Here is a 24,313-nt window from a genome sequence, read left to right on the forward strand (position 1 = left end):
ACTGAGGTAAATACGCAATCTTTATTTTTGGTAGAACTTTTACAAAATCATTACTTCAATCCATTTGCAATGCATCGCCTGAATTGGACTCCAAGGTGTGTAAAACATACTTGGGGAGAACAGACAAGGATCATTAGAATTGAGTACAAAAACTTTGTGTGTAGACAGGGTGTGTGTGTGTTTTAGCTTTGCACACCCTCTGTTGGTGCAGCAGGGGTTTGCTGTTGCTTACACTCTTCACACACGTGGTGGCAGTGTCTAAAAGAGGCAGAGGAACCTGTTAATGTTAACTCACCAACCGCTTTAGTATAATCTCAGAAACCCATAACTAAAATCTTAAGTGATTACATTAGATGCTGTGTTACTTGTGTCTGTCCGCAAGAGATTAAGCTTTAGTATCACTCACACCAACATGCAATAAATACCATTCTTATGCTAGTGCCTTAACTTGAACCTGAAAGATAACCCCTGGCACGATAAGGTTTAAGCCACATAGCTGGTATCTCCCTGTTACATAATCCCTTCAGAAAAAAGACTACCATGGGCAACAGAAGTTACAAATTTCTCAGCTCTACTCACCTGTGTCCTGGGCCAGAACCACGCCCTCGAGAACCACGGCCTCCAAATGGGCCGGGTCCAAAACCATATTCAGATTCTGGACCAAAGACGGGCCCAAGTCTCTGGAACTTATTTCTGCAGGTTGGAACATAGGAAGCCTTCCCCACTGCATAACCAAGGACGCCAGCCGCTGAAGGGACAAGATCATTGGTCATAACCTGTATTACAGTTTTAACATGTTTAAGTCTAGCTGCCACTTTTGGAATGTCCAAAGGAGCCTATCCCCTTTTTTATTAATCAGTGTTTATCTAGCAACTGCGCATTTACCACTGAGTAGGGAGCAGCAACTGAGTCCAATAGTCCAATTAGCACTGAGGAAGATCTGTAACTAAGTCACCATAGAAACCAGGTTTCCCCAAACACAAGTATTGGAAACACACATGATAAAACTTGCTGGACAGAACCCTCTACTTCCACTAATGGGCTCACAGCTCACCTGCTAGTTTTGGGAATGGGCCCAGTGTCTTTGATGCACTCCAAACTCCTGCAACAAAATATTATACAGTGCATGTTTGTTTATGATGTTAAACCTGAACCTTGATTTAAACTATGACTAATGTTATGTGAGTGTCTTACCTTTGTAGATGAGCCCCCCAGTGACAGCCATGCTTCCCAGAGAGAGGGGAAGAGCTGAGAGGAACATGAGAACAGAGGTTAGTAGTCGTACCAATTTACGGCGGCCGGATTCAATCCAACCTGCACTGCAATAAGCCCACACTGAGGACAAATCAACTTGTTCCTGTGGTGTGAAGATATTATTGATAAATTGGCCTGATTAAAGGGCCACTGACTTATATTACTCCTACTAATGGGTTTGCTGTTTACAAAAGATGCACTACCCACCTGGAAATGGTGAGCAAGCCACAGAGGGTCTAGCATCAATGGAGTTTCTTTGAGAAATAAACAAGCTTTTTGTAGTGCATGTGTAATTGCTTGGATTAAAAAGTTTAGCGCCCTTGGTCAATACCTCTATACCAGAAGCTCTCTTCCTTGCACTCCTTCCAGATTTGTCTCACGTCGTCTCTGTGGATGTGTCGATCTCCATGTTGACACTGGGACACACCAGACAGGTCAGAGATTAGAGGTCACCCACACCATACAGTTCACTAATCGTGTCCGAGTATTGTGTGTGCGTGTTTCACCTTCTCCCATGGGGTGGCTCCCTCTGCCTTCACTGTTACTGTTTTCTCAAGGGTTTCAGAGCTCATGATGTCAAGTGTCTGAAAGAATCTCTTATTTGCTCAAATACTCTGCTCAACTTTTCACTTGGACCTGAATTGCATATGGTCTTCCTTGCTACTCCTTTCACTTTACTCTCGTATTTTCCTCGTCTACAAAGCCTCTCTCACTCCTCCCTTTTTGAGTAAACACTGAAGAGGCCCTGCCCACCAAAAGGCCTGTTGAAAAAGCCTTTAATACAGACACCGGAAAAGCTCTTTCTCTCGCTTGCTCACACACACAAACTCACACACAAGTCAAAGCTGTCCTAATAAAACCTATTTAGTGATTATTTATATGTTATGATGCAATTGGACAGAATCCTCCATTTCATGAAAATCCCTGAGTCATTCAACTCACCTTTGAACATGTTTCTTTACCCCAGCCAGTGTAAAAACAGCATGATAAATGGATGTTTATACTCTTGTTCTGCATCTGTGAGGTGGGGCAAATATTTATTAATCTAATCACTCTGTGAAAGAGAGTCAACATTCTTTAAATATATAAAATAAGAGCAAGTTATGTGGTCTATAGTGTAATTCATCCTCATTCAAATATCTTAAGTTATTTTGCATATACTAGTGCTCTAGTCTCATCTCATGTAGTTAGTTGTCTAGTTAAGTGTTTGTCACATGCGCCAAATACAACAGGTGTATTCACCTTACAGTGAAATGCTTACTTACAAGCCCCTAACCAACAATGCAGTTTAAAAAAAATAATAAGAAATAAAAGTAACAAATAATTAAAGAGCAGCAGTAAAATAACAATAGCAAGGCTATATACAGGGGGTACCGGTACAAAGTCAATGTGCGGGGGCACCGGTTAGTTGAGGTAATTGAGGTAATATGTACATGTAGGTAGAGTTATTAAATCACATGCGCCGAATAATGTTAGAAATAAATTGAGCTTTATTCAATATAATTATGTAATTAGGCTATATAAGCTTTGTGCATGATAAAATTATTATGCTTGTCAAATGTTGCAGAAGCATGGGGTACCAGAATAACATTTTAAATTTGAGACAAACTACTAATTGATGGTGCACAAGAAATAAAATCACACCCTACAATACGTTTTCTGTGTAACCAATTGCATTTTAGAACCGACATGTACTGAACAAAAATATAAACGCAACATGTAAAGTGTTGGTTTCATGAGCTGAAATAAAAGATACCAGAAATGTTCCGTATGCACAAAAAGTATATTTCTGTTTAACATCCCTGTTAGTGAGCATTTCTCCTTTGCCAGGATAATCCACCTGACAGGTTTGGCCTATCAAAAGGCTGATTAAACAGCATGATCATTACACAGGTGCACCTGGTGCTGGGGACAAAAGACCACTCTAAAATGTGCACACAACACAATGCCACCGATGTCTCAAGTTTTGAGTGAGCGTGCAATTAGCATGTTGACTGCAGGAATGTTCACCAGAGTTGTTGCCAGAGAATTGAATGTTCATTTCTCTACCATAAGCCTCCAACATTGTTTTTTAGGGAATTTGGCAGTACATCCAATCAGCCTCACAACTGCAGACCAGTGTAACCACAGCAGCTCAGGATCTCCACATCTGGCTTCTTTACTTGCAAGATCGTCTGAGACCAGCCACCCAGACAGCTTATGAAAAGGAGGAGTATTTCTGTCTGTAATAAAGCTCTTTTGTGGGAGAAAACTCATTCAGATTGGCTGGGCCTGGCTCCACAGTGGATGGGCCTACTTTATTACAGCCTGGCATGCAATAAACGCTAACCCGGTTCACCCGGGGCATTCATAGAATCATCTCACTGATTATGTAGATCGTTTCCTAGCCAATGAACCACCGCGGTGGGATGGTCTGGTTTGGAACTTTGACCTGTCACGTTCATCCAAAGGAGCTTCTTAATTCTTTGTCTACAGCTGTCCTAAATGACACCAGAGACAGCCTATCATGAAGGATTAGGGGTGCGGCTATTAGGTTCCTCGTCCACCTAAATTATCTGTGGGCATGGTTATGTTGACATGTTCCGCCTACTGGCGGTTCTCGGACTTCACACAGACAGTTGTGTATTTATAAAAAATGCTCTCTGATGCGGCAAGTAAGTATAGTTGTGGCTTTTGGTGTATTTTACGCGCAGTAGGATAGGCTCCACGTATTGATAACCGGGTCTGTTGCATATGTCTACTTTTAGATTTGAATGGTTCTATGAACTGTTAATCGAGTGATCGAATAAATGTATGTACATACAATCTGACTATTGCCTTTCCCAGTGTTGTCTTGGGGCGCAACAAAGGGAGAATTCTGTGTACTGTCATTGCTGGAGGCATTCACATTTTGTTGGAAATTGTTAAGAACGGTAACATTGCCATGGCTGCTATTCTGGTCATTACATCTGCTTAACGTGTCATTATTGTCGAACATTTTATACTGATATTGTGTCGCTTTTTTTACGGGTGGGAATGCAGTGCAGTTGCATATCAAGTAACACTTGGAAAACAATGTTGTGTAAGACTAAATAGGTCAGTTTTCCAAGCAACTGCGGAAAATTACAGAGGATAAATTGTGACGCAGTTCTGTATTTCTGCCTGCTGCAATAACTCTCTCCGACTGCGCATCATCTACATCAACTGTTCCAAGAGAACGATGAGATATTTGTATGGACTATTCCATAGGATGTAACGCATTTTTGTGACAATATAACATGCATTCATCAGTTGGGGTGAGTAGAGGGTTGTTGAATGAAATTAATTTCTGAGGTCTGGGAATTGTAGTCTAATTCCACTCTCCATTGCCCCGGATATAAGAACCTTAATCCAGGAAATGGACTACAACATCCATGTCTCCATCTACTCTCTAGATACTTTATAAACTCTGCAAGTTGTGCGTCTGTACCTATTTTAGGAAGGCTATATTCATCTAGTGTTGTTTGATGGGGTTCGACACATATATAACTGGATTCATCCTGCTATTTGTGTGAGCGTTTTCACAAAACTAAGTTGACACTTAGTGAACGTAGATGAGGATAAAAAAATAAAATATTGGATAAGCGTATGTCCGAGAAGTGTTTAATCAAAATCGACAACCAGTTTTTGGCTGGCAGTCTTTGAACACTTTTATACAATAAATACATGTATGTATTGAATACCATCCACATGTTGGTATTCGGCAGGTAGCCTAGTGGTTAGAGCGTTGAGCCAGTAACCGAGATGTTGCGAGATTGAATCCCCGAGCTGACAACGTAAAAATGTGTCGTTCTGCCCCTGAACAAGGCAGTTAACCCACTGTTCCTAGGCCTGCATTGTAAATAAGAATTTGTTCTTAACTGACTTGCCTAGTTAAATAAAAAATGATCAGCCCGGCTAATGATCTGTAGGCCTTTTATCTAGCAGTAGCCTATTGCATTATAGTTCTTCATCATACCACCTTCTTGTTGGTATACTGTGAGAGAAGACTGGTAATATCAGCATAAAAATGCTTTAAAAAAATAGTCATACCCATCCTGATAAAATGCCTTGATTGTGTGCAGTTATGGCTGTTACATCACTATTTAGTTATCCCAGCTGTTGTGATGCAAATGACGGTGAATAAGATGGTTGTACATGCATGCATTCTCATTCCTATTGGCTGAGTGCAAGAGGTGACTCTGGCTATGACAGAGGGAGCATGATGTAGGCAGGCTGTGGGTAGCAGATGGTGAGCTCTCCCTTCTCTGTGCCTTGGGAAACCTAGTGAATTGACATGTTATGCAGCACGTCATTAAGATGAGGTTGTTTCTGTGTGAGCAGCATATTTTTGTTTCATATACTGTTACATGTACTGTTGCATATGTGTTCCATATCTACTTATGTACTGTTGTAGTGTTAAAGTTAGCAATGTACTGAAATTGTATTTTTTTTTTTCCTCCCCTATAGATTTTCAGCTGCACACCCATTTGTCTACACTGGCCGGCATTCACAAAATCTACCACACCCTGCACAGGCTGGTAAAAGCATTTTGCCCTCATATCATTGTGTATTCTTTGTGTCATATGAGTACCAGTCACCTGTTCCAACTGTTATTTCCAGTTGGACTTACTCTGGCACGACGCAATGGATTTGATCATGGACATTTCCCCTTATCTACAAATGAATCCAAGTTATTAATTAGTTATAGATTAATTTTGCATTCCTGGATGGACCCTTAAAGGGTGTGATTCATCCTCTCGGCTCTCCTCCCTCTCTCGCAGTCTGAACTAACAACTGCATCTCAGAAGGTTACAAGCTTGAGGAAATGAGAGAGCAAGCTTCTTGTCCCTACACACCATCCCCCCCCTTGCTCAATGCATGCTAATGTCAGTGCTGCAGTGTGTTTGTTTGTTTGTGTATTTTGGTGGTAGTTACCTAATACATTTATCCCTCCCCTCAGAACCTGACGGAGGACGTTGGACATAACGGTCACTCCACAGGTACCGCCCTGCCTGCACCTAATGCAGACCCATGTGACACTTATATATCACTCTCTCTATATCACTCTCTATATCTCTCATAATGTGTTTCTCTCAGCCTGCTGCTCCAGAGCCATGCCTCCTAGGAAAAAGAGGAAACCCACTGCTGGAGATGACCTGTCAGCTAAGAAGAGTCGCCAGGACAGGTACTACCATCCTGCTACACCAACATATGCATCAGTTAGCTAAGTAACTAGACTGTATAGGAGAGGAGTTATATCCAACAGTTTTATTCAGTTTCACTGTTCACTAATCTCTCGTGCACAGACATTTTATCGAAACATCTGTCAAAAGAATGTTGGATTTGATGACTAACGAGCAAAGGTTATGTTGCAGGTTTTTGTAACTGGTTATTTGAACAAATCACGGTTTAGCGGGTGTGCACTTCTTTCCAAATTGGGAAGGGTAGGGTACATTTAACCCATAGCATTGCCTTTAACTTGCAGAAAGGGGGGTTGGAGTTATGGCCCTGCTTCCGCTCCTCGTTGTAGTAGATCTTTCTCATACATCTCCCCCCCAGAACCTAATTACGCACTAATGTTTTTTCTGGGTTTCAGAGATTACCTGTTCCCTTAAACCGTATGCATGAATGATGACTTGGGTTGCACATTTTGGGGAATATTCAGAGGAGGAAACTTTCCATGGGAGTTAATGGCAATATATGCAAATTAATATTAATGCCATTTAAATGTAGATATTTTTTGCATTGGATATATTTACCATATCATATGGAAACAGAAACAAACCTTTTACCTTATCATAAGTAGACATAATTGCAAATTATTAAATCCTTCCAATAGAAATAAAAATTGTTACGAATTGAACTTTAATTAAATGAGTTGACTCTTCACACGGGATGATTTCACTGAACAACAAAAGAAAGGGAATATTGAATGATCCATCACATCTCCCAAAAACGTTTTCAACATACATCTGTAAAATGATAGTCTAGAAACTAAAGCTTTGGTTGTCTTCCTCTCAGGCTTCCATGTCTTCACCCTGGACCTTCTCAATGTCCCCCTCTTGAACATCAGACTCTAAGGCCTCATCTTCACTGTCATCTTCCAACCTTGTTGAGGATGGTTCGTTGTCAGGCTCAAAAAGCCTCAAATTTGCCCGGATGGCCACCTATTTTTCAACCCTTGTATTGGTTAGCCTATTGCGTGCTTTGGTGTGTGTGTTCCCAAACAAGGACCAGTTGCGCTCTGAGGCGGCTGATATTGGTGGGATTTGGAGGATGAGGGAGGCAACAGGGGAAAGAGCCTCAGATCCACAAAATCCCTTCCACCAGGTGGCTGATGAGATACAGTTGAAGTCGGATGATTAGATACACTTAGGCTGGAATCATTAAAACTCGTTTTTCAACCACTCCACAAAATTCTTGTTTTGGCAAGTCGGTTAGGACATCTACTTTGTGCATGACACAAGTCATTTTTCCAACAATTGTTAACAGATTATTTAACTTATTATTCACTGTATCACAATTCCAGTGGGTCAGAAGTGTACATACACTAAGTTGACTGTGCCTTTAAACAGCTTGGAAAATTCCAGAAAATAATGTCATGACTTTAGAAGCTTCTGATAGGCTAATTGACATCATTTGAGTCAATTGGAGGTGTGGATGTATTTCAAAAGAAATCAGCCAAGACCTCAGAAAACAAATTGTAGACCTCCACAAGTCTGGTTAATCCTTGGGAGCAATTTCCAAACGCATGAAGGTACCACGTTCATCTGTACAAACAATAGTACGCAAGTATAAACACCATGGGACCACGCGGCCATCATACCGCTCAGGAAGGAGATGCGTTCTGTCTCCTAGAGATGAACATACTTTGGTGCAAAAAGTGCAAATCAATCCCAGAACAACAGCAAAGGACCTTGTGAAGCTGCTGGAGGAAACAGGTACTAAAGCATCTATATCCACAGGAAAACGAGTCCTATATTGACATAACCTGATAGGCCGCTCAGCAAGGAAGAAGCCACTGCTCCAAAACCGCCATTAAAAAAAGCTAGGCTACGGTTTGCAACTGCACATGGGGTCAAAGATCGTACTTTTGACAAAATGTTCTCTGGTCTGATGAAATAAAAATAGAACTGTTTGGCCATAATGACCATCGTTATGTTTGGAGGAAAAAGGGGGAGGCTTGCAAGCCGAACAACACCATCCCAACCGTGAAGAACGGGGGTGGCAGCATCATGTTGTGGGGGTGCTTTGCTGCAGGAGGGACTGGTGCACTTCACAAAATAGATGGCATCATGAGGTAACAAAAAGATGTGAATATATTGAAGCAACATCTCAAGACATCAGTCAGGAAATTAAAGCTTGGTCGCAAATGGGTCTTCCAAATGGACAATGACCCCAAGCATACTTCCAAAGTTGTGGCAAAATGGATTAAGGACAACAAAGTCAAGGTATTGGAGTGGCCCTCACAAAGCCCTGACCTCAATCCTATAGAAAATGTGTGGGCAGAACTGAAAAAGCATGTGCGAGCAAGGAGGCCTACAAACCTGACTCGGTTACACCAGCTCTGTTCGGAGGAATTCACCCAACTTATTGTGGGAAGCTTGTGGAAGGCTACCTGTAACGTTTGACCAAAGTTAAACAATTTAAAGGCAATGCCACCAAATACTAATTTGAGTGTATGTAAACTTCTGACCCACTGGGAATGCGATGAAAGAAATAAAAGCTGAAATAAATTATTCTCTCTACTATTATTCTGACATTTCACATTCTTAAAATAAAGTGGTGATCCTAACTGACCTAAGACAGGGACTTTTTATGAGGATAAAATGTCAGGAATTATGAAAAACTACGTTTTTAAATGTGTTTGGCTAAGGTGTATGTAAACTTCCGACTTCAACTGTATGTTGGCACGACTGCCATATTGCATCTCCACCCCAAAGCCCTTGCATGGAAGTGTACTTTGCCAGACTGCCAAGAACCTTGCCCTCATCAAGGCCAAGGTGGCGAGACACGGTAGTGATGACACCATAGGTCTTGTTGATCTCTGCACCAGACAGGATACTCTTGCCAGCATACTTGGGGTCCAACATGTACGCTGCAGCGTGTATGGGCTTCAGGCAGAAGTCTTCACGCTTTTTGATGTATTTCAAAACTGCAGTTTCCTCTGCTTGGAGCAACCGTGAAGTGGGCAGGGCAGTATGGATTTCTTCTCTTCAAGCGGAGTCTGAACATCAGACAGGATGGCGTTGTCTCCCTCAATCTGTGCAGTGGGTACTGCCAAAGGTTTCAGGCTGCTTACCACTCTCTCCCAAAATACATCATCCAGGAGGATCCTGTTGATGGTGCGGTCCATATCGGCAGACTGTGATATGGCCATTTCTTGGTGAGACTCCTTCCCCTCCAGGAGACTGTCAAACATGATGACAACACCACCCTAACGGATGTTGCTGGGCAGCTTCAATATGGTGCTCTTTATTCTTCTCACTTTGCTTGGTGAGGTAGATTGCTGCTATAACTTGATGACCCTTCACATACCTAACCATTTCCTTGGGTCTCTTGTAGAGTGTATCCATTGTTTTCAGTGCCATGACATCCTTGAGGAGCATATTCAATGCATGAGCAGCACAACCAATGGGTGTGATGTGAGGGTAGGACTTCTCCATTTTAGACCAATTAGCATTCATGTTCGCAGCATTGTCTGTCACCAGTGCAAATACCTTCTGTGGTCCAAGGTCATTGACTGCCTTCAGCTCAACTGAAATGTGGAGACCAGTGTGTCTGTTGTCCTTTGTCAGTGCTCTTGTAGAATACTAGTTGAGGGGTGGAGATGATGTAGTTAATTATTCCTTGCCCACGAACATTCAACCACCCATCAGAGATGATTGCAATACAGTCTGCTTTCTCTATGATTTACTTGACCTTCACTTGAACTCTTTTGAACTCTGCATCCAGCAAATTAGTTGATAAAGCATGTCTGGTTGCAGGGGTGTATGCTGGGCGAAGAACATTCAGAAATCTCTTCCAATACACATTGCCTGTGAGCATCAGAGGTGAACCAGTTGCATACACAGCTTGAGCAAGACATTCATCAGCATTTCTCTGACTACGTTCCTCCATTGAGTAAAAAAAGCTTCTGATTCCAGGACCATGAGCTGTTGCTATTGATAAGGTGTCTTATTCATAATTTTCACCTCGACTAGAAGTAAAGGGACTTTTGCCAGAGGCTGCTTGTTGTGAGCACTGAGGGAGCTTTATGCACTTGGCGATATGATTTTGCATCTTTGTTGCATTCTTTACGTATGATTTGACTCAGTATTTGCAAATGGTCACAGCTTTTTGTTCTGCATTAGCTGCCGTGAAATGTCTCCACACATCAGATAGTGCCTGTGGCATTTTCCTATAAAGATGAGGGAAAAAATGAGTGAAAAAAAAACCCTAATACAATTCCATGTACAGGTAAATAGTTAAGCAGTTAGATTAAACAACTCCTAATGTAAGAAATGTTTTAAAATGAAACATGTATGGAAACAGGTGAATTAACACTCCTCAGTTAGCAGGCTCAGGCAAGCTAAAACCCACATGGTAGGAAAAACTAAGTAACAGAAATTGTTAACAAATTACAAATGATTTAAACATTTTGCTGTTGGCTACTATTTACTAGTTAACAAAAAATCATATGTCATATAAAATATATTCACCCCACCCAGTATTGTAATCAACTTACCAGAAAGCATGTAGTCCTTGGCTCAGACAGTGTAGTAGTGTGGGCTCAATAGCATCTCATTAGTGTGCAAGATCTTGAGAATCAGCTGTACATGTGATGGAAGAATGCACTGTGCATGCAGAGGGTTGCAATTCCTTTGAATTGGGGATAGTTTAACCAAAATATGCCACAAGACCTAGAATTGCCTTGTGTATCCCACAAAAAAGTTTCACTGTAATAAGCAAACTTTAAAAAAAAAATGAATTTAAGCAAAATTACAGGGCTTAACTTCCATGGAATATTTCAGCAAATTTTCCGGAAAGTTTGACCCTTTGCAACCCTATTGATGACAAGTGATTTGTCTCCCTAATGAGTTTGCTTATGTCATTGCCAACTCAGAAATTCAAAAGAGCAGCAAGAGGACTTTTCATCACGTAGCTCATCCAATAGGGATTAACAGGATGAACCTTTTTTACATCGTGGTGTGTAATATGCTCCCAGACGGTAGGATTTTAAGTCGCACCATGTATTCCCAGCACCCGCAGTAATGTGTGAACTATGCTGTGTGCTCTTGTGCCATAGGTTGTCTGAAATTGTCTTTTTCGTATTGCAGTGTTTTTAGAAAACATGAGGCACCACAAATCCGAGAGGAGGAGACCTTCTCCAGTAAAAGATGTCTGGAGTGGTTCTACGAATACGCAGGTGAGACAAGAATTGTAGAAAAAAAAATATTCAATTTCCTCTATCAGTTTGTATAAAACACAGACCATAACGGTGTAAATACTGTTAAATTAATAAATAATATAATAATACAAGTAAATGTAAATACCTTCTCTGTTACCCTTAGATTGGGCTTTTCATGTCAAAGTTGAATTGTTGTATGAGAAGGCTGTGACTAGGGCCTCATTGATTGTTTCATAAAGGATGTCTCTTGCTTGCTGAAATTTCTGTAGATTAAGGTTTTGTATGTCCCTTGCAGGTGGGTTAGCGTCAAAGAGAATTATTATGTAGGTACAGTACCAGTCAAAAGTTTGGGCACCTACTCATTACAAGGTTTTTCTTTATTTTTACTATTTTCTACATTGTAGAATAATAGTGAAGACGTCAACTATGAAATAACACACATGGAATCATGTAGTAACCAAAAAAGTGTTATATAGCCACCGTTTGCCTTGATGGCACCTGGAATGCTTTTCCAACAGTCTTGAAGAAGTTCCCATATATGCTGAGCACTTGTTGGCTGCCTTTCCTTCACTCTGCGGTCCAACTCATCCCAAACCATCTCAGTTGGATTGAGGTCGAGTGATTGTGGAGGCCAGGACATCTGATACAGCACTCCATCACCCTCCTCCTTGGTCAAATAGCCCTTACACAGCCTGGAGGTGTGTTGGGTCATTGTTCTGTTGAAAAACAAATTATAGTCCCACTAAGCGCAAACCAGATGGGATGGGGTATCGCTGCAGAATGCTGTGCAGCCATGCTGGTTACGTGTGCCTTGAATTCTAAATAAATCACTGACAGTGGCACCAGCGAAGCACCATCACACCACCTCCTCCATGCTTCACGGTGGGAACCACAAGGAGATCATCCATGCGGAGATTATTCACCCGGATGATCTCATTGTAGTTCCCACCGTGAAGCATGGAGGTGTGATGGTGTGGGCATGCATCTCCAGGTTGTGTAAGGGCTATTTGACCAAGAAGGAGAGTGATGAGTGCTGCATCAGTTGACCTGGCCTCCACAATCACCCGACTTCAACCCATTTGAGATGGTTTGGGACGAGTTGGACCGCAAAGTGAACGAAAAGCAACCAACAAGTGCTCAGCATATGTGGGAACTCCTTCAGGACTGTTGGAAGAGCATTGTAGGTGAAGCTCGTTGAGAGAATGCCAAGAGTGTGCAAAGCTACAAAGTAGAAAATAGTAAATATAAAGAAAAACCTTTGCGTGTGTAGGTGTGTCCTAACTTTGGATGGGTACAGTATGTATGCATTGTGATTGTCATTTTTGCTGTGATGTTAGAATTGTATGACATCATAACAATGAAGATATCACAAAAACTATAATTGGTTATAATAGTGAATGCTTTGCCCTCCTGATTATGACATCACACCATGTGAGTAGAGTGTCTGGTTGTGATGTCATACAGTATGTATAATGGCTCTGTGTGTGTCTTTGATAGTCTGTGATGATGTTGTGGGGCCAGAGGGAATGGAGAAGTTCTGTGAAGACATTGGAGTGGAACCTGAAAATGTAAGGATGACTATGCATGTCTATGTAGATGAGTGACATTTATAATCCATCTACATGTGCATAAATAAAATGTTATTTGTCAAATGCTCTGAATACAACAGGTGTAGACTTTACCGTGAAATGCTTACTTACAAGCCCTTTCACAACAATGCTGAGTTAAAAAGTAAGAAAAATGTGCGAAATGGAAACACGGTAATATAACTATAATGATGCTATATTCAAGGAGTGCCAGTACTGAGTCAATGTGCAGGAGGTAGCTGAGGTAAAAGGGACTAGGCAATCAGGATTTATAATAAACAGAGTATCAGCAGTGTGTGTGGCGTCAATATGCGTGTGTGTGTAGGGCAGCCCAGAAATTACTATTTTTATGAACTGTATGCAAGAATTTGCTATATGGTGTTTTAGGAATTCAGGATTCTCTGTGTTGGTCTTGCCAACCCCAATTGTCACACCTCTGAGAAGCAGCGGTTACATCAATCAGATATCGGACCTACATGGAGGTTGACTTTACAGTAATGCTATTGGTCAACAACTCAGGTTTTAGATACATGATCTAAGTTTAAGTAAAGCTTTTATTCTTCCAAGGGTGCCATCTCCCGGTATCTCCTATCGTCTAACATCACTTTGCATGGCCCAAAACATTAAAACAAAGGCATGAAAACAACAACACACACACACACACACATTCTTGAATCTAATCATCACAACTCTTCTCTAAATTAACCAGGGGCACCTGTGTCGCTCCTGTTTGAACTATCCGCTATCTGACGAACAGAATAACAGTTTCTCTGTAGCAATACATCTATAGCACTTACAATAAAACATGTAAAAATTCTTAGCTCTTTATAAACTCTTGAAACAATCAAAATATGACCATTTAATTCACACAGTAATACTAATTTAGTCAATTCAAGTTTCATCAGTCTTCATCTCTCCTGGCTTCAGTGACCCTAGGACTTCTGTGGGAACGTCTCTTCATTGAGATTTCCACAAGGTGTTTTTAATCCTGGCTAGCCCACACATGGTCTGCCATCCAAACAATGTAGTCCTCATGTTGTGCTCCCACATCAGCCATCACTAGTCGCGAGTATCTTCTTCCACTGTGTGTGTGTGTGTGTGTGTGTGTGTGTGTGTGTGTGTGTGTGTGTGTGTGTGTGGGTAGAGTCCAGTGAGTCTGCATAGAGCCAATGCAAGAGAGTCGCTGCAACAAAAAAGGGAGTTAATGCAAATAGTCCAGGTAGCCGTTTGATGAACTGTTCAGCAGTCTTATGACTTGGGGGTAGAAGCTGTTCAGGGTCCTGTTTGTTCCAGACTTGGTGCATCGGTACAGCTTGCCGTGCGGTAGCAGAGAGAACAGTCTATGACTTGGGTGGCTGAAGTCTTTGACAAACTCAAATGTTATTAGTCACATGCGCCGAATACAACAGGTGTAGACCTTAGAGTGAAATGCTTACTTACGAGCCCTTAACCAACAGTGCAGTTTAAAAAAAATATGGATAAGAATAAGAGATAAAAGTAACACGCAATTAAAGAGCAGCAGTAAAAATGAACAATATATATACAGGGTGGTGCCGGTACAGAGTCAATGTGCAGGGGCACCGGTTAGTTGAAGTAGTATGTACATGTAGGTAGAGTTAAAGTGACTATGCACAAATGACAACAGAGAGTGGCAGTGGTATAGAGAGGGGGGGGGCAATGTGAATAGTCTGGGTAGCCATTTGACTAGATGTTCAGGAGTCTTATGGCTTGGGGGTAGAAGCTGTTTAGAAGCCTCTTGGACCTAGACTTGGTGCTCCGGTACTGCTTGACGTGCGGTAGCAGAGAGAAGTCTATGACTAGGGTGGCTGGAGTCTTTGACAATTTTTAGGGCCTTCCTCTGACACCGCCTGGTATAGAGGTCCTGGATGGCAGGAAGCACTACCCTCTGTAGTGCCTTGCAGTCGGCGGCCGAGCAGTTGCCATACCAGGCAGTGACGCAACCAGTCAGGATGCTCTCGATGGTGCCGCTGTAGAACCTTTTTGAGGATCTGAGGACCCATGCCAAATCTTTTCTCCTGTGCTTTCCTGTGTTTGAGTTGGGGAAAACTGTTATTGAAAGATGGCACAAAGATTCAAATTATTCATTGGAAAGTACATTTTTTGAAATATCAAGCATTTCAGTTTATAATAATATGTGAGTGTGGTGTTTGTGAACAGGTGGTGATGCTGGTTCTGGCCTGGAAGTTAGATGCCCAGAGTATGGGCTACTTCACCCTACAGGAGTGGTTGAATGGCATGGGCTCCCTGCAGTAAGTCTGCTCTCAATTTGTGTTTTTATTATACAGTTGAAGTTGGAAGTTTACATACACTTAGGTTGGAGTCATTAAAACTCATTTTTCAACCACTCCACAAATTTCTTTTTAACAAACTAGAGTTTTGGCAAGTTGGTTAGGACATCTACTTTGTGCAAGTCATTTTTCCAACAATTGTTCACAGACGGATTAATTCACTGTATCACAATTCCAGTGGGTCAGAAGTTTACATACACTAAGTTGACTGTGCCTTTTAAACAGCTTGGACAATTCCAGAAAATGTCATGGCTTTAGAAGCTTCTGATAGGCTAATTGACATAATTTGAGTCAATTGGAGGTGTACCTGTGGATGTATTTCAAGGCCTACCCTTCAAACTCAGTGCCTCTTTGCTTGACATCATTGGAAAATCAAAAGAAATCAGCCAAGACCTCAGAAACAAAATTGTAGATCTCCACAAGTCTGGTTCATCCTTGGGAGCAATTTCCAAACGCCTGAAGTACCACGTTCATTTGTACAAACAATAGTTTGCAAGTATAAACACCATGGGACCACGCAGCTGTCATACTGCTCAGGAAGGAAATGCATTCTGTCTCCTAGAGATTAATGTACTTTGGTGCGAAAAGTGCAAATCAATCCCAGAACAACAGTAAAGGACCTTGTGAAGATGCAGAAGGAAACAGGTTCAAAAGTATCTATATCCACAGTAAAACGAGTCCTAAATCGACAGAACCTGAAAGGCCGCTCAGCAAGGAAGAAGCCACTGCTCCAAAACCGCCAGAAAAAAGCCAGACAAAAAAAAAATTCCTCTAGTCTGATGAAATAAAAATAGGACAACAAAGTCAAGGTATTGGAGTGGCCATCACAAAGCCCTGACCTCAATCCTATAGAACATTTGTGGGCAGAACTGAAAAAGTGTGTGCGAGCAAGGAGGCCTACAAACCTGACTCAGTTACACCAGCTCTGTCAGGAGGAATGGCCAAAATTCATCCAACTTATTATGGGAAGCTTGTGGAAGGCTACCCAAAATGTTTGACCCAAGTTAAACAATTTTAAAGGCAATGCTACCAAATACTAATTGAGTGTATGTACATTTCTGACCCACTGGGAATGTGGTGAAAGAAATAAAAGCTGAAATTAATCATTCTCTCTGCTATTATTCTGACATTTCAAATTTTTTAAATAAAGTGGTGATCTTAACTGACCTAAGACAGGGAATATTTACTAGGATTAAATGTCAGGAATTGTGACAAACTAAGTTAAAATGTATTTGGTTAAGGTGTATGTAAACTTCCGACTTCGACTGTACGTATGTTCTGCGCGTGTCTGTCCATATAGTTTATTTCCATTTCTAGCTGTGCAGTGTACAAAATGGTGCTGACCCCAGACTGGGGTTATAGTCTGCCCATATAGTCTACGTTATAGTCAACTGTCTGTTTTATAGTCTACACTCTGACAGCTGGGACTCTAGTCTCTCTAACGTCTCTCTGGCGTTGTCAGGTGCGACTCTACAGAGAGGCTGAGGAACTCCCTGGACTACCTGAGGTCTGTCCTAAACAACACCACCAACTTTAAGCTCATTTACAGATACGCCTTCGACTTTGCTCGGGTGAGTGAGGCAAAACCTGATCTGCGGTATTATCACTAGATTTCCTCTGACTGGGATATTCATTCCCCTTGGATATTTATTTGTTGATATTTAGATTCAACACATGACAGATGATACTTTAAACTTTATTATCATTTATAGAAATAAACACGAAAATATCAGTGACGTCAGGTATGAAAATATTGCTATCCTGTCAGCTCTCAGCTTTGTATTCATAAGTTTTAAGTGTCAAGATTATTTTCTTGTTTGTCTTGCTTGGCTGAAGTGCTTATCAAGAGTACTGATGGGCTATTTACATAGTCTGGCTTGAAGTAATTGTAAGGCATGTTCCCCTGAAAGCAATTAATTGCGCTTTATAGTGCTTGAAGTGAGATCAATACCAGTTAATAAACAAAGCACATGGGGTTTGTGTCCTCATGAATTACACAGAATCATTGACCATTACTAGTAGGCTTACTGTATTACTTAATCACTTACAGTTAAATATTTATATTGAGTCGTATTTGACCCGGGACCTTAGCGATGTCTATTTTTGACTCTACAGGAAAAGGACCAGAGGAGTTTAGACCTGAACACAGCCAAGTGCATGTTGGGGCTTCTCCTGGGAAAGACTTGGTCACTGTTTCCTGTGTTCAATCAGTTTTTAGAGGTATGGAGTCTAACCTGTGTAACATTCAACTTAATAAAGTGAGGGAACTGTGTGAGAATGTAGTGTTCTTTGTATTGACTGCCTGTCTGTTCATTTATTTAGCAATCCAAGTATAAGGTCATCAACAAAGACCAGTGGTGCAACGTTTTAGAGTTCAGCAGGACAATCAACCTGGACCTCAGTAACTATGACGAGGATGGAGCCTGTGAGTATCCACACGCACACTGACACTAATACACTCATTCTCATAGTGGTACAGCTGATCAATGCCCTAATGTTATCATTCTTTTCTCTCATTTTGTCAGGGCCAGTTTTGTTGGATGAGTTTGTGGAATGGTACAAAGAAAAAGAGATGTTATAGCATCAGGTACACTGCAACAAATGTCAACAAAACAACATAATACGACGACGACGGCTATGAGAAAACAAACTATACAAAATGGGAGAGGTGTCAGTGATGACGGGGTGCTTCCAGGTAATGATTGCAGGGGGGTGTAAGGTCCAAAACTGGGTGTAAGCTGCCCTGGCGAGATTGGGATGTAGATTACTTATGGTCACTATGGAGACGCCAACTATCTCCGGATAATGTTCCCTACCCATGTTGCATTGTGGTTAAGCACATGGCAGCCCCTGTGGCGTTGCACCCCCTCGCTGTGTGATAGGATAACTGTTCTCATGAGTGGCTGACGTGGGCTAAATGGTTTTGTGTGAGAGAGAAATTCACTTTTCAACCCTTTGCTCCCATGAGAAGGAATAAAACAAATGAAATCCCTCCCTTTTGAACAGTTGGTCTTAAGTCTTAAATCAAGGTCATTTTGACCTGGTTACATTTGAATATTGTATATCCGTGCTTTGAACTTGATCTGTGCTTGTCTCTTTATAACCTACAGAACCCATCGTTTTCTATCAGTTTTGTCCTATAGTTGGGTTGAATAGGAATTCTTACAGAAGTACATTGTCAGGCTGAGTGTTTCAGTAGTTGTTTTAGCCATGGTCCCTAAAGCTGTTACAGGTGGATGATGACACCTCCACAGTTTACTATAACAAAGTAATTTGTGCCAGTGATTTGAGCCCCCAGTGGTTTTCATCCCCATGCTCACTATGATACCACCAGCCTGTGCTAAAGCATTTTAGCCCCCTGCGAAGGCTTCAGTTGACCTCATACCACAACTAACCAATCAGCAATGCTGCCTATTAACTCTTACTACAGTGCAGTTGTTAGTGGACTGGCCAGCATTCATGGTTTACGTGACCAATCTATGTTTCTAAGCTGTAGGTTTGTAAGAGTTTTTTTTTTTTTTCTCTCATTTTTTATGGAGGTTGCTTTAATTGCTCAACACACGCGAGCGCACACACACACACACAGTGGTCAGGGATTAGATCAGGATGAAATGAGACTTTTGGGCTTATCATTCAAGAGGTCTCAAAACTATGGACATTGAAGGGTTAGAATTAGACCCCTGTGACGATGCTATGCTTTTGCTAATGTTCTTGTAACACATGTATAAACTTTTGTCAATGGCTGTGATGTGACGCTCAATTGTCATGAGTGAAACGTTGCATGCACGCTCTCCGTCAGAGACGTCTGTGAATGGAGGAGATTTTTGAAAACTTGTTTTGTTGTTTTTTGTACAGGAATTTGTGCTTCATTTGATATCCTCCATGTTGTCTTAACGCTTTATGAAAACCATGATTGTGTATATTCAGAGCTGAAACACACGTAACCTCATTTGAGGAAGAGGAGTTCCCTCCTGCATTTGCCAACCCCTCCCCCCATCACACACAGTAAAAACGACAAAGAACCCCACTGTCAGTCTCAAACAAATGGACATGAACTGAAATTAACATGAGACTGCGTGTGTTGTAATAATGGTGTCAGATCTTTTGACATGTCAATCATTGATTGGTCAAAACCAGTGGCATCTGATCCACAACTAAAGCATGTACAGTAAATGGATCAATTCATGAAGTAGGAAGGTCAGATGAGATCTCCACCTATCAGTGATCCATGATGCTTTGGCTGTCCTGTCCAGTCATCAGTATATTTGTCTATATTAGGTTTTTGGAGATGGAGCTAGTGGCTGGACTGCGCACTAATAATAAGTCTAATTCAAATGGTGTTCAACATTGGTAATGCAGGAGGTTGAACAACCCTGTCCTGACTGTATATGTATGTACAGTATGTATGTGTCTGTTTTCACTGTAACCTACAGTATCTCTATATTAACTTACTGTTGTCATTCATTTTTGCTTTGCCATCTTCCTTTACAGAAAGATTCAAATGTGGTTTGTGATGATGTTCGTTCTGTGTTTTTAAATTGCACAGGATCATATTTGATTCCGCTACTGTAGGCCTAATGTATTTTTACTATTGCATTACCACAGTAATTACCACGTCATGTGTGCACCTTATTATCCAGGTACCCATAGATCAACTGATATAAAAACATCACAAACACAATATGGGCGAATTTCATTACAGGTTTATGATGCATCGGCCTCCACATAATGTGGAGGCAGTGTCATGAAGAGATTATTTTGTAGCAAAATAGAGGGGAGTAGGGTAGCGAGTGAGTAAAGCAGGTGGATATGAATCTGGGAAATTGGGTTTTAATGGTCCCACCTTTTATTTGCCTCAGTCTGAAATAATTCAGTCACTTAAACAGCTATTTTCTTTAAGACAAACATGTCTGGTGTTACACTCATTTACAACAATGTAATAACAGTATAATTCTGTAATTAAAATAAACAAGTTACGTTTTAACAACTTTCATCTGCTGCATTAACTTCTCAGGTGATTTCTTTAATCAGTACAAACAATTACAGTTGTAGCTCTCAAGCTTCACTGCCCTCTTTGTGTGTTTCAAAATGGAGGGTGGAGTTGGAGTAGGTCATATTGAGGTCACCAGAGGTAGAGACCTCACTACACGGGGTGGTCATAATGGTTTCTGAGGTAACGCTCTGATATGGACGAGATATGCCGAATGGTTTAGCAACCACTAACCCCATATAGCTCCTGTCTCCCTGTGTCATGGAGTTACAGCCAAATCCATCCATGGCTCTCATCTGTTGTTCCCTACTCCTCCATCCAGACCCTGCTGCCTCCTCTCCCTCTGGGGATGGTGGAGGTGTTGCTGGGGCATCAGGTAGAGCCAGGGGGGGCTGGATGTCTACAACTAAGTGTTTCCTGTGTAGGGGAATTTGGAGTGAATACTCTCCTTTAGGCCTCGCCTCATCTGTGGGGGTGGAGAAAAAGCGTGATGTTTTGTACAATGACAGTTGGGGAGAGGGACTGATTTCTTCAGTAGGGTTACTGTAGTCTGCTCCGGTACCCCTCCCCACCTCGTCTGTGCTGCTGTCTGAGACATCAAAGTTGATATTGAGCGCTCTTATTTGGGAGAAAGAAACATTCATGTCTGTAGAACTTTCCTCTGTGTCCCTTGGTGTTCTCTCTGACAGCGCCTTCACCTTACCAAGCCTTGGCTGATCCCACCTGTCCTCTGCTCCGGTCTTCCTCTCTACCTCATCTGTGGTACTGGCTGAGTTGTTAAAGCTGATATTGAGTGTTCTCCTTGGGGAAAAATAATCTGTGATGTCTTTAGCTGGTTTCATTGTGTGTTCTGGAGTCTCATCTCCACTCTCACAGCTGGAAGAGGATGATTTGGCAGGTGGAGCTTCTTGAGAGGGCTGAATATTCTGACGCCTCCTAAGTCCAGGGATGTAGATTTTAACTGGTGGCTCCTCAGTTCTGACCCTGTCTGAGGAGGTGGTGGAAAGGAGTGATGTTTTGGGCAAAGACATTTGAGGACGAAGCTTGCTGTCTTCATCAAAGTCTCCACCCTTTGTTCTGGTGACACTCTCGTACCTTGTCACAGACTCATGTTGATATTGAGAATTCTCGCTGGAGAAGCCAATATTTAGATCTTTCCTTGGAGAGAAAGATACTTTAGTTGATGTGTCTCCAGATCTGAGAGAGTAATCCCTATATGTGACATCAGGGATCTTAGCTTTCTCTTTTCTTTTTCGGTTCATTGTAGTCTCATCTTCGCTCCCGGTGCTAGAAGAGGATGAACCAGAGGGTGGGGGTGTTCTTGGGGCAGCAGGTGGAGCTTCCTGAGGGGGATGGCTATCCAGACGTCTCCCAAGTGGGGGGACATAGAGTTGAGTTGGAGACTCCTCAGCCATCATCCTGTCTGAAGAGGTGGAGAAAGGGAGGGATGTTTTTGGCAAAGACAGTTGTGGAAGGGGCTTGGTGTATTTCTTAAAGCCTTCATCTTTTGTACTGATGGCAGTCTGGGAGGTGAGACCCAGGCCAGACCACCTTGACTCAGGCTCTGGAGGTGGGTGATAAGAGCTGTCCTTGGCGGCGCCGATACTGAGAGCTCTCCTTGGGGCAAAAGAGACATCAATGCCTGCAAGACTGAAAGATGAATCTGGGACCTTCGCTTTCTCCTCTTCTGTTTTTTGATTGATTGTAGTCTCATCCTTACTCTCACTGCTAGAAGAGGGTGAACCTGGGGCAGCAGGTGGAGCTTCCTGAGGGGGCTGAATATCCAGACGCTTACTGAGTCTGAGGTCTCCAACCCTTGTCCCGTCTGAGGGCAATGACTGTTGGGGAAGGGGTTCCTTTGTGCTGATGGCACTATGGGTGGTTAGAGCCAAGACAGTTGACCTTGTCTCAGGCTCTGGTTGATATTTAAAACCTTCCTTGGAGAAGCCAATATTGAGAGCTTTCCTTGGCACCAAAGAGACAGTGTCTCCAAGACTGAGAGATGGATCCCTGTACATGACATCTGGAACTTGAGCTGAATCCTCATCATGCTCCTCGTTCACTGTGTACTTTGTGGGTTCATCCCCACGATCACTTGACCAATCAAAGCACTCCTGTGTTTTCAGAGCACTCTGAACTTCCTGTATCAGTTCACCTACATTCTGGACAATCATCTTCTCCTTCACTACCTCTGTCTCTGGGTTCACAGTGTACACTGTAGGTTCATTCCCACTGTAATTTAGGTTCAGCTCAAGCAGCTTATTATTCTCCCTCTGGTCTTTCACCAGCGGTTCTTCATTCCGAGCTTGTTCATACTCCTTTCTCAACTGATCGTCAAAAGCAGAACCCGAGAGATCTTGACTGCTGGACTGTGCCGATGCACCTCGGATGGAATCAGGGAACTCAAAGCTCTCTCCACTGTCATTCCACAGCTCAGGCTCCATTGGGTTTGGATCTGCCTTGATTGGTTTCCAATCAGTAAAGGGCTCCTCTGTAAATCCAGGGATCTCACCCACGCTGCCGATCTTGATCTGTGGCACATCAACTTGTTTAACCATAGGGAAATCTGAACTCTGCTCAAAGGAGTTATCTTCCTTCTGGAGGCATTGATGCTCCCAGGGATTATTCTGGGTTTTGCGCTTCTCCTCCAGTCTTTGAGCCAAATCGTTTTTGGGCCAGTCCATATCCTGATCCCTATCCGTCCTCTCCTGGTCAGAGTGTGAAGACACGGACGAGCTTCGATATCCCTGCAACTGTTCTGGGTCAGGGATGGGTTCAAACTCCATGCCATGGTGGGTATGGACGCGGTGAGCATCCACTTGTGGTTCACTCAGAGACACATCAGAGAGTTCTCCACTATGGGTGTCTGTCTCTGGGCTGTCCGGTTGGGAGCTGACAGAGTCCTGTGCTCTGGGCTTCTCGTCAGGTGGGTGATGGACCTCAAGGGAGGGGTGTGAGATATCCCTCGCATAAACATTCTCATATGTTGCATCATATTCCCCAGCGAGGTTGTCCTGTCTGCCATTGGCCACAGTATCATAGTATGGAATGCTACTCTGATCCCTTATTTCTGAAGGATGTCCTCTGAATGTCACTCTACTCTCCGTGTGTGTTCCTAGTTCCTCCCGAGCCTCCTCATCTGAATAGGCGTCATTGTCGTAGGGGCCCTGCCCAGCGGAGGAGACTGACTGGGCTAGGGAGGAGCTTTGCTTGGTACGGTTACAGCACCTCTTCCAGAGAGGGTCCAGGAGAGGTCTGGCAAGAGCACCAAGTATAAATGCTAACAGGAAGGTGATGAATACAGACAGGCAGACAGCCAGGACCAGGTCAGACTGTGTTCTCTGAGAAGCCCTGTGGAGATCTAGAGAGTTCAGGTCTGTCTCTTGACCCTCCCTCTGGAGGCTGCCTACCTCTGTGTTTATCAGCTTCCTCTCCCAGTGTAAACTCCTGGTGCCTCTGCTTTTCCTCTGTGTCTTATGGACATGGATGTTAAATACAGATATATACTGCTCTTCTGGCCCAGACATGCACACGTACAGCCCTGCGTCTTCCTCTGTGATGTCACTGATCAGCAGGCCCGTCTGACTTCCAGAAACTTGTCCATTAGTCGTCCACCATGTTGAATCTAGAACAAATACATCAACAGTGTATTACTGTCATAAAGCCAAGCATGATAAAAAAAAATAGCATTAAGGATGCTACTTTATTCACATTTATACGATTGATCTGAAATGTAAGTTGTTACAAACAAATTAATATTGGTGTAATGCAACAAGTGAAAGGC

At 42.4% G+C, this 24,313-nt stretch overlaps 3 protein-coding genes across 5 annotated transcripts in view; 1 reads left to right on the forward strand and 2 right to left on the reverse strand.

The window, feature by feature from the left end:
• ociad2 (OCIA domain containing 2) lies at window positions 1–1,970 on the reverse strand. Its single transcript, XM_029707582.1, has 6 exons — window positions 1,761–1,970; window positions 1,586–1,670; window positions 1,195–1,248; window positions 1,055–1,102; window positions 580–748; window positions 1–258 (listed from the first exon to the last, which is right to left on the reverse strand). The coding sequence occupies exons 1-6, from the start codon at window positions 1,824–1,826 to the stop codon at window positions 183–185; spliced, it is 498 nt and encodes a 165-aa protein (XP_029563442.1). The 5' UTR covers window positions 1,827–1,970; the 3' UTR covers window positions 1–182.
• On the forward strand, window positions 1,253–20,526 carry dcun1d4 (DCN1, defective in cullin neddylation 1, domain containing 4 (S. cerevisiae)). Of its 3 annotated transcripts, none has more exons than XM_029707579.1 (11): window positions 1,253–1,271; window positions 5,722–5,792; window positions 6,215–6,254; window positions 6,352–6,439; window positions 11,574–11,662; window positions 13,142–13,212; window positions 15,409–15,500; window positions 17,002–17,110; window positions 17,655–17,759; window positions 17,862–17,964; window positions 18,065–20,526. In XM_029707579.1, the coding sequence occupies exons 4-11, from the start codon at window positions 6,369–6,371 to the stop codon at window positions 18,118–18,120; spliced, it is 696 nt and encodes a 231-aa protein (XP_029563439.1). In that variant the 5' UTR covers window positions 1,253–1,271; window positions 5,722–5,792; window positions 6,215–6,254; window positions 6,352–6,368; the 3' UTR covers window positions 18,121–20,526. The 3 variants fall into 3 exon arrangements, with proteins under 3 accessions (XP_029563439.1, XP_029563437.1, XP_029563438.1); XM_029707577.1 differs by lacking the exon at window positions 1,253–1,271 and adding an exon at window positions 3,809–3,908; XM_029707578.1 differs by lacking the exon at window positions 1,253–1,271 and adding an exon at window positions 4,511–4,529.
• lrrc66 (leucine rich repeat containing 66) overlaps window positions 20,226–24,313 on the reverse strand; it is a 9,197-nt gene continuing 5,109 nt past the window's right edge. The window contains exon 5 of the mRNA XM_029707576.1: window positions 20,226–24,154. Coding sequence (XP_029563436.1) covers window positions 20,595–24,154 — 3,560 coding nt within the window. The 3' untranslated portion in view covers window positions 20,226–20,594. The remainder of the gene's footprint in view (window positions 24,155–24,313) is intronic.

The sequence above is a fragment of the Salmo trutta genome, chromosome 22, assembly GCF_901001165.1.
Source record: "Salmo trutta chromosome 22, fSalTru1.1, whole genome shotgun sequence".
NCBI classification, from domain to species: domain Eukaryota; kingdom Metazoa; phylum Chordata; class Actinopteri; order Salmoniformes; family Salmonidae; genus Salmo; species Salmo trutta.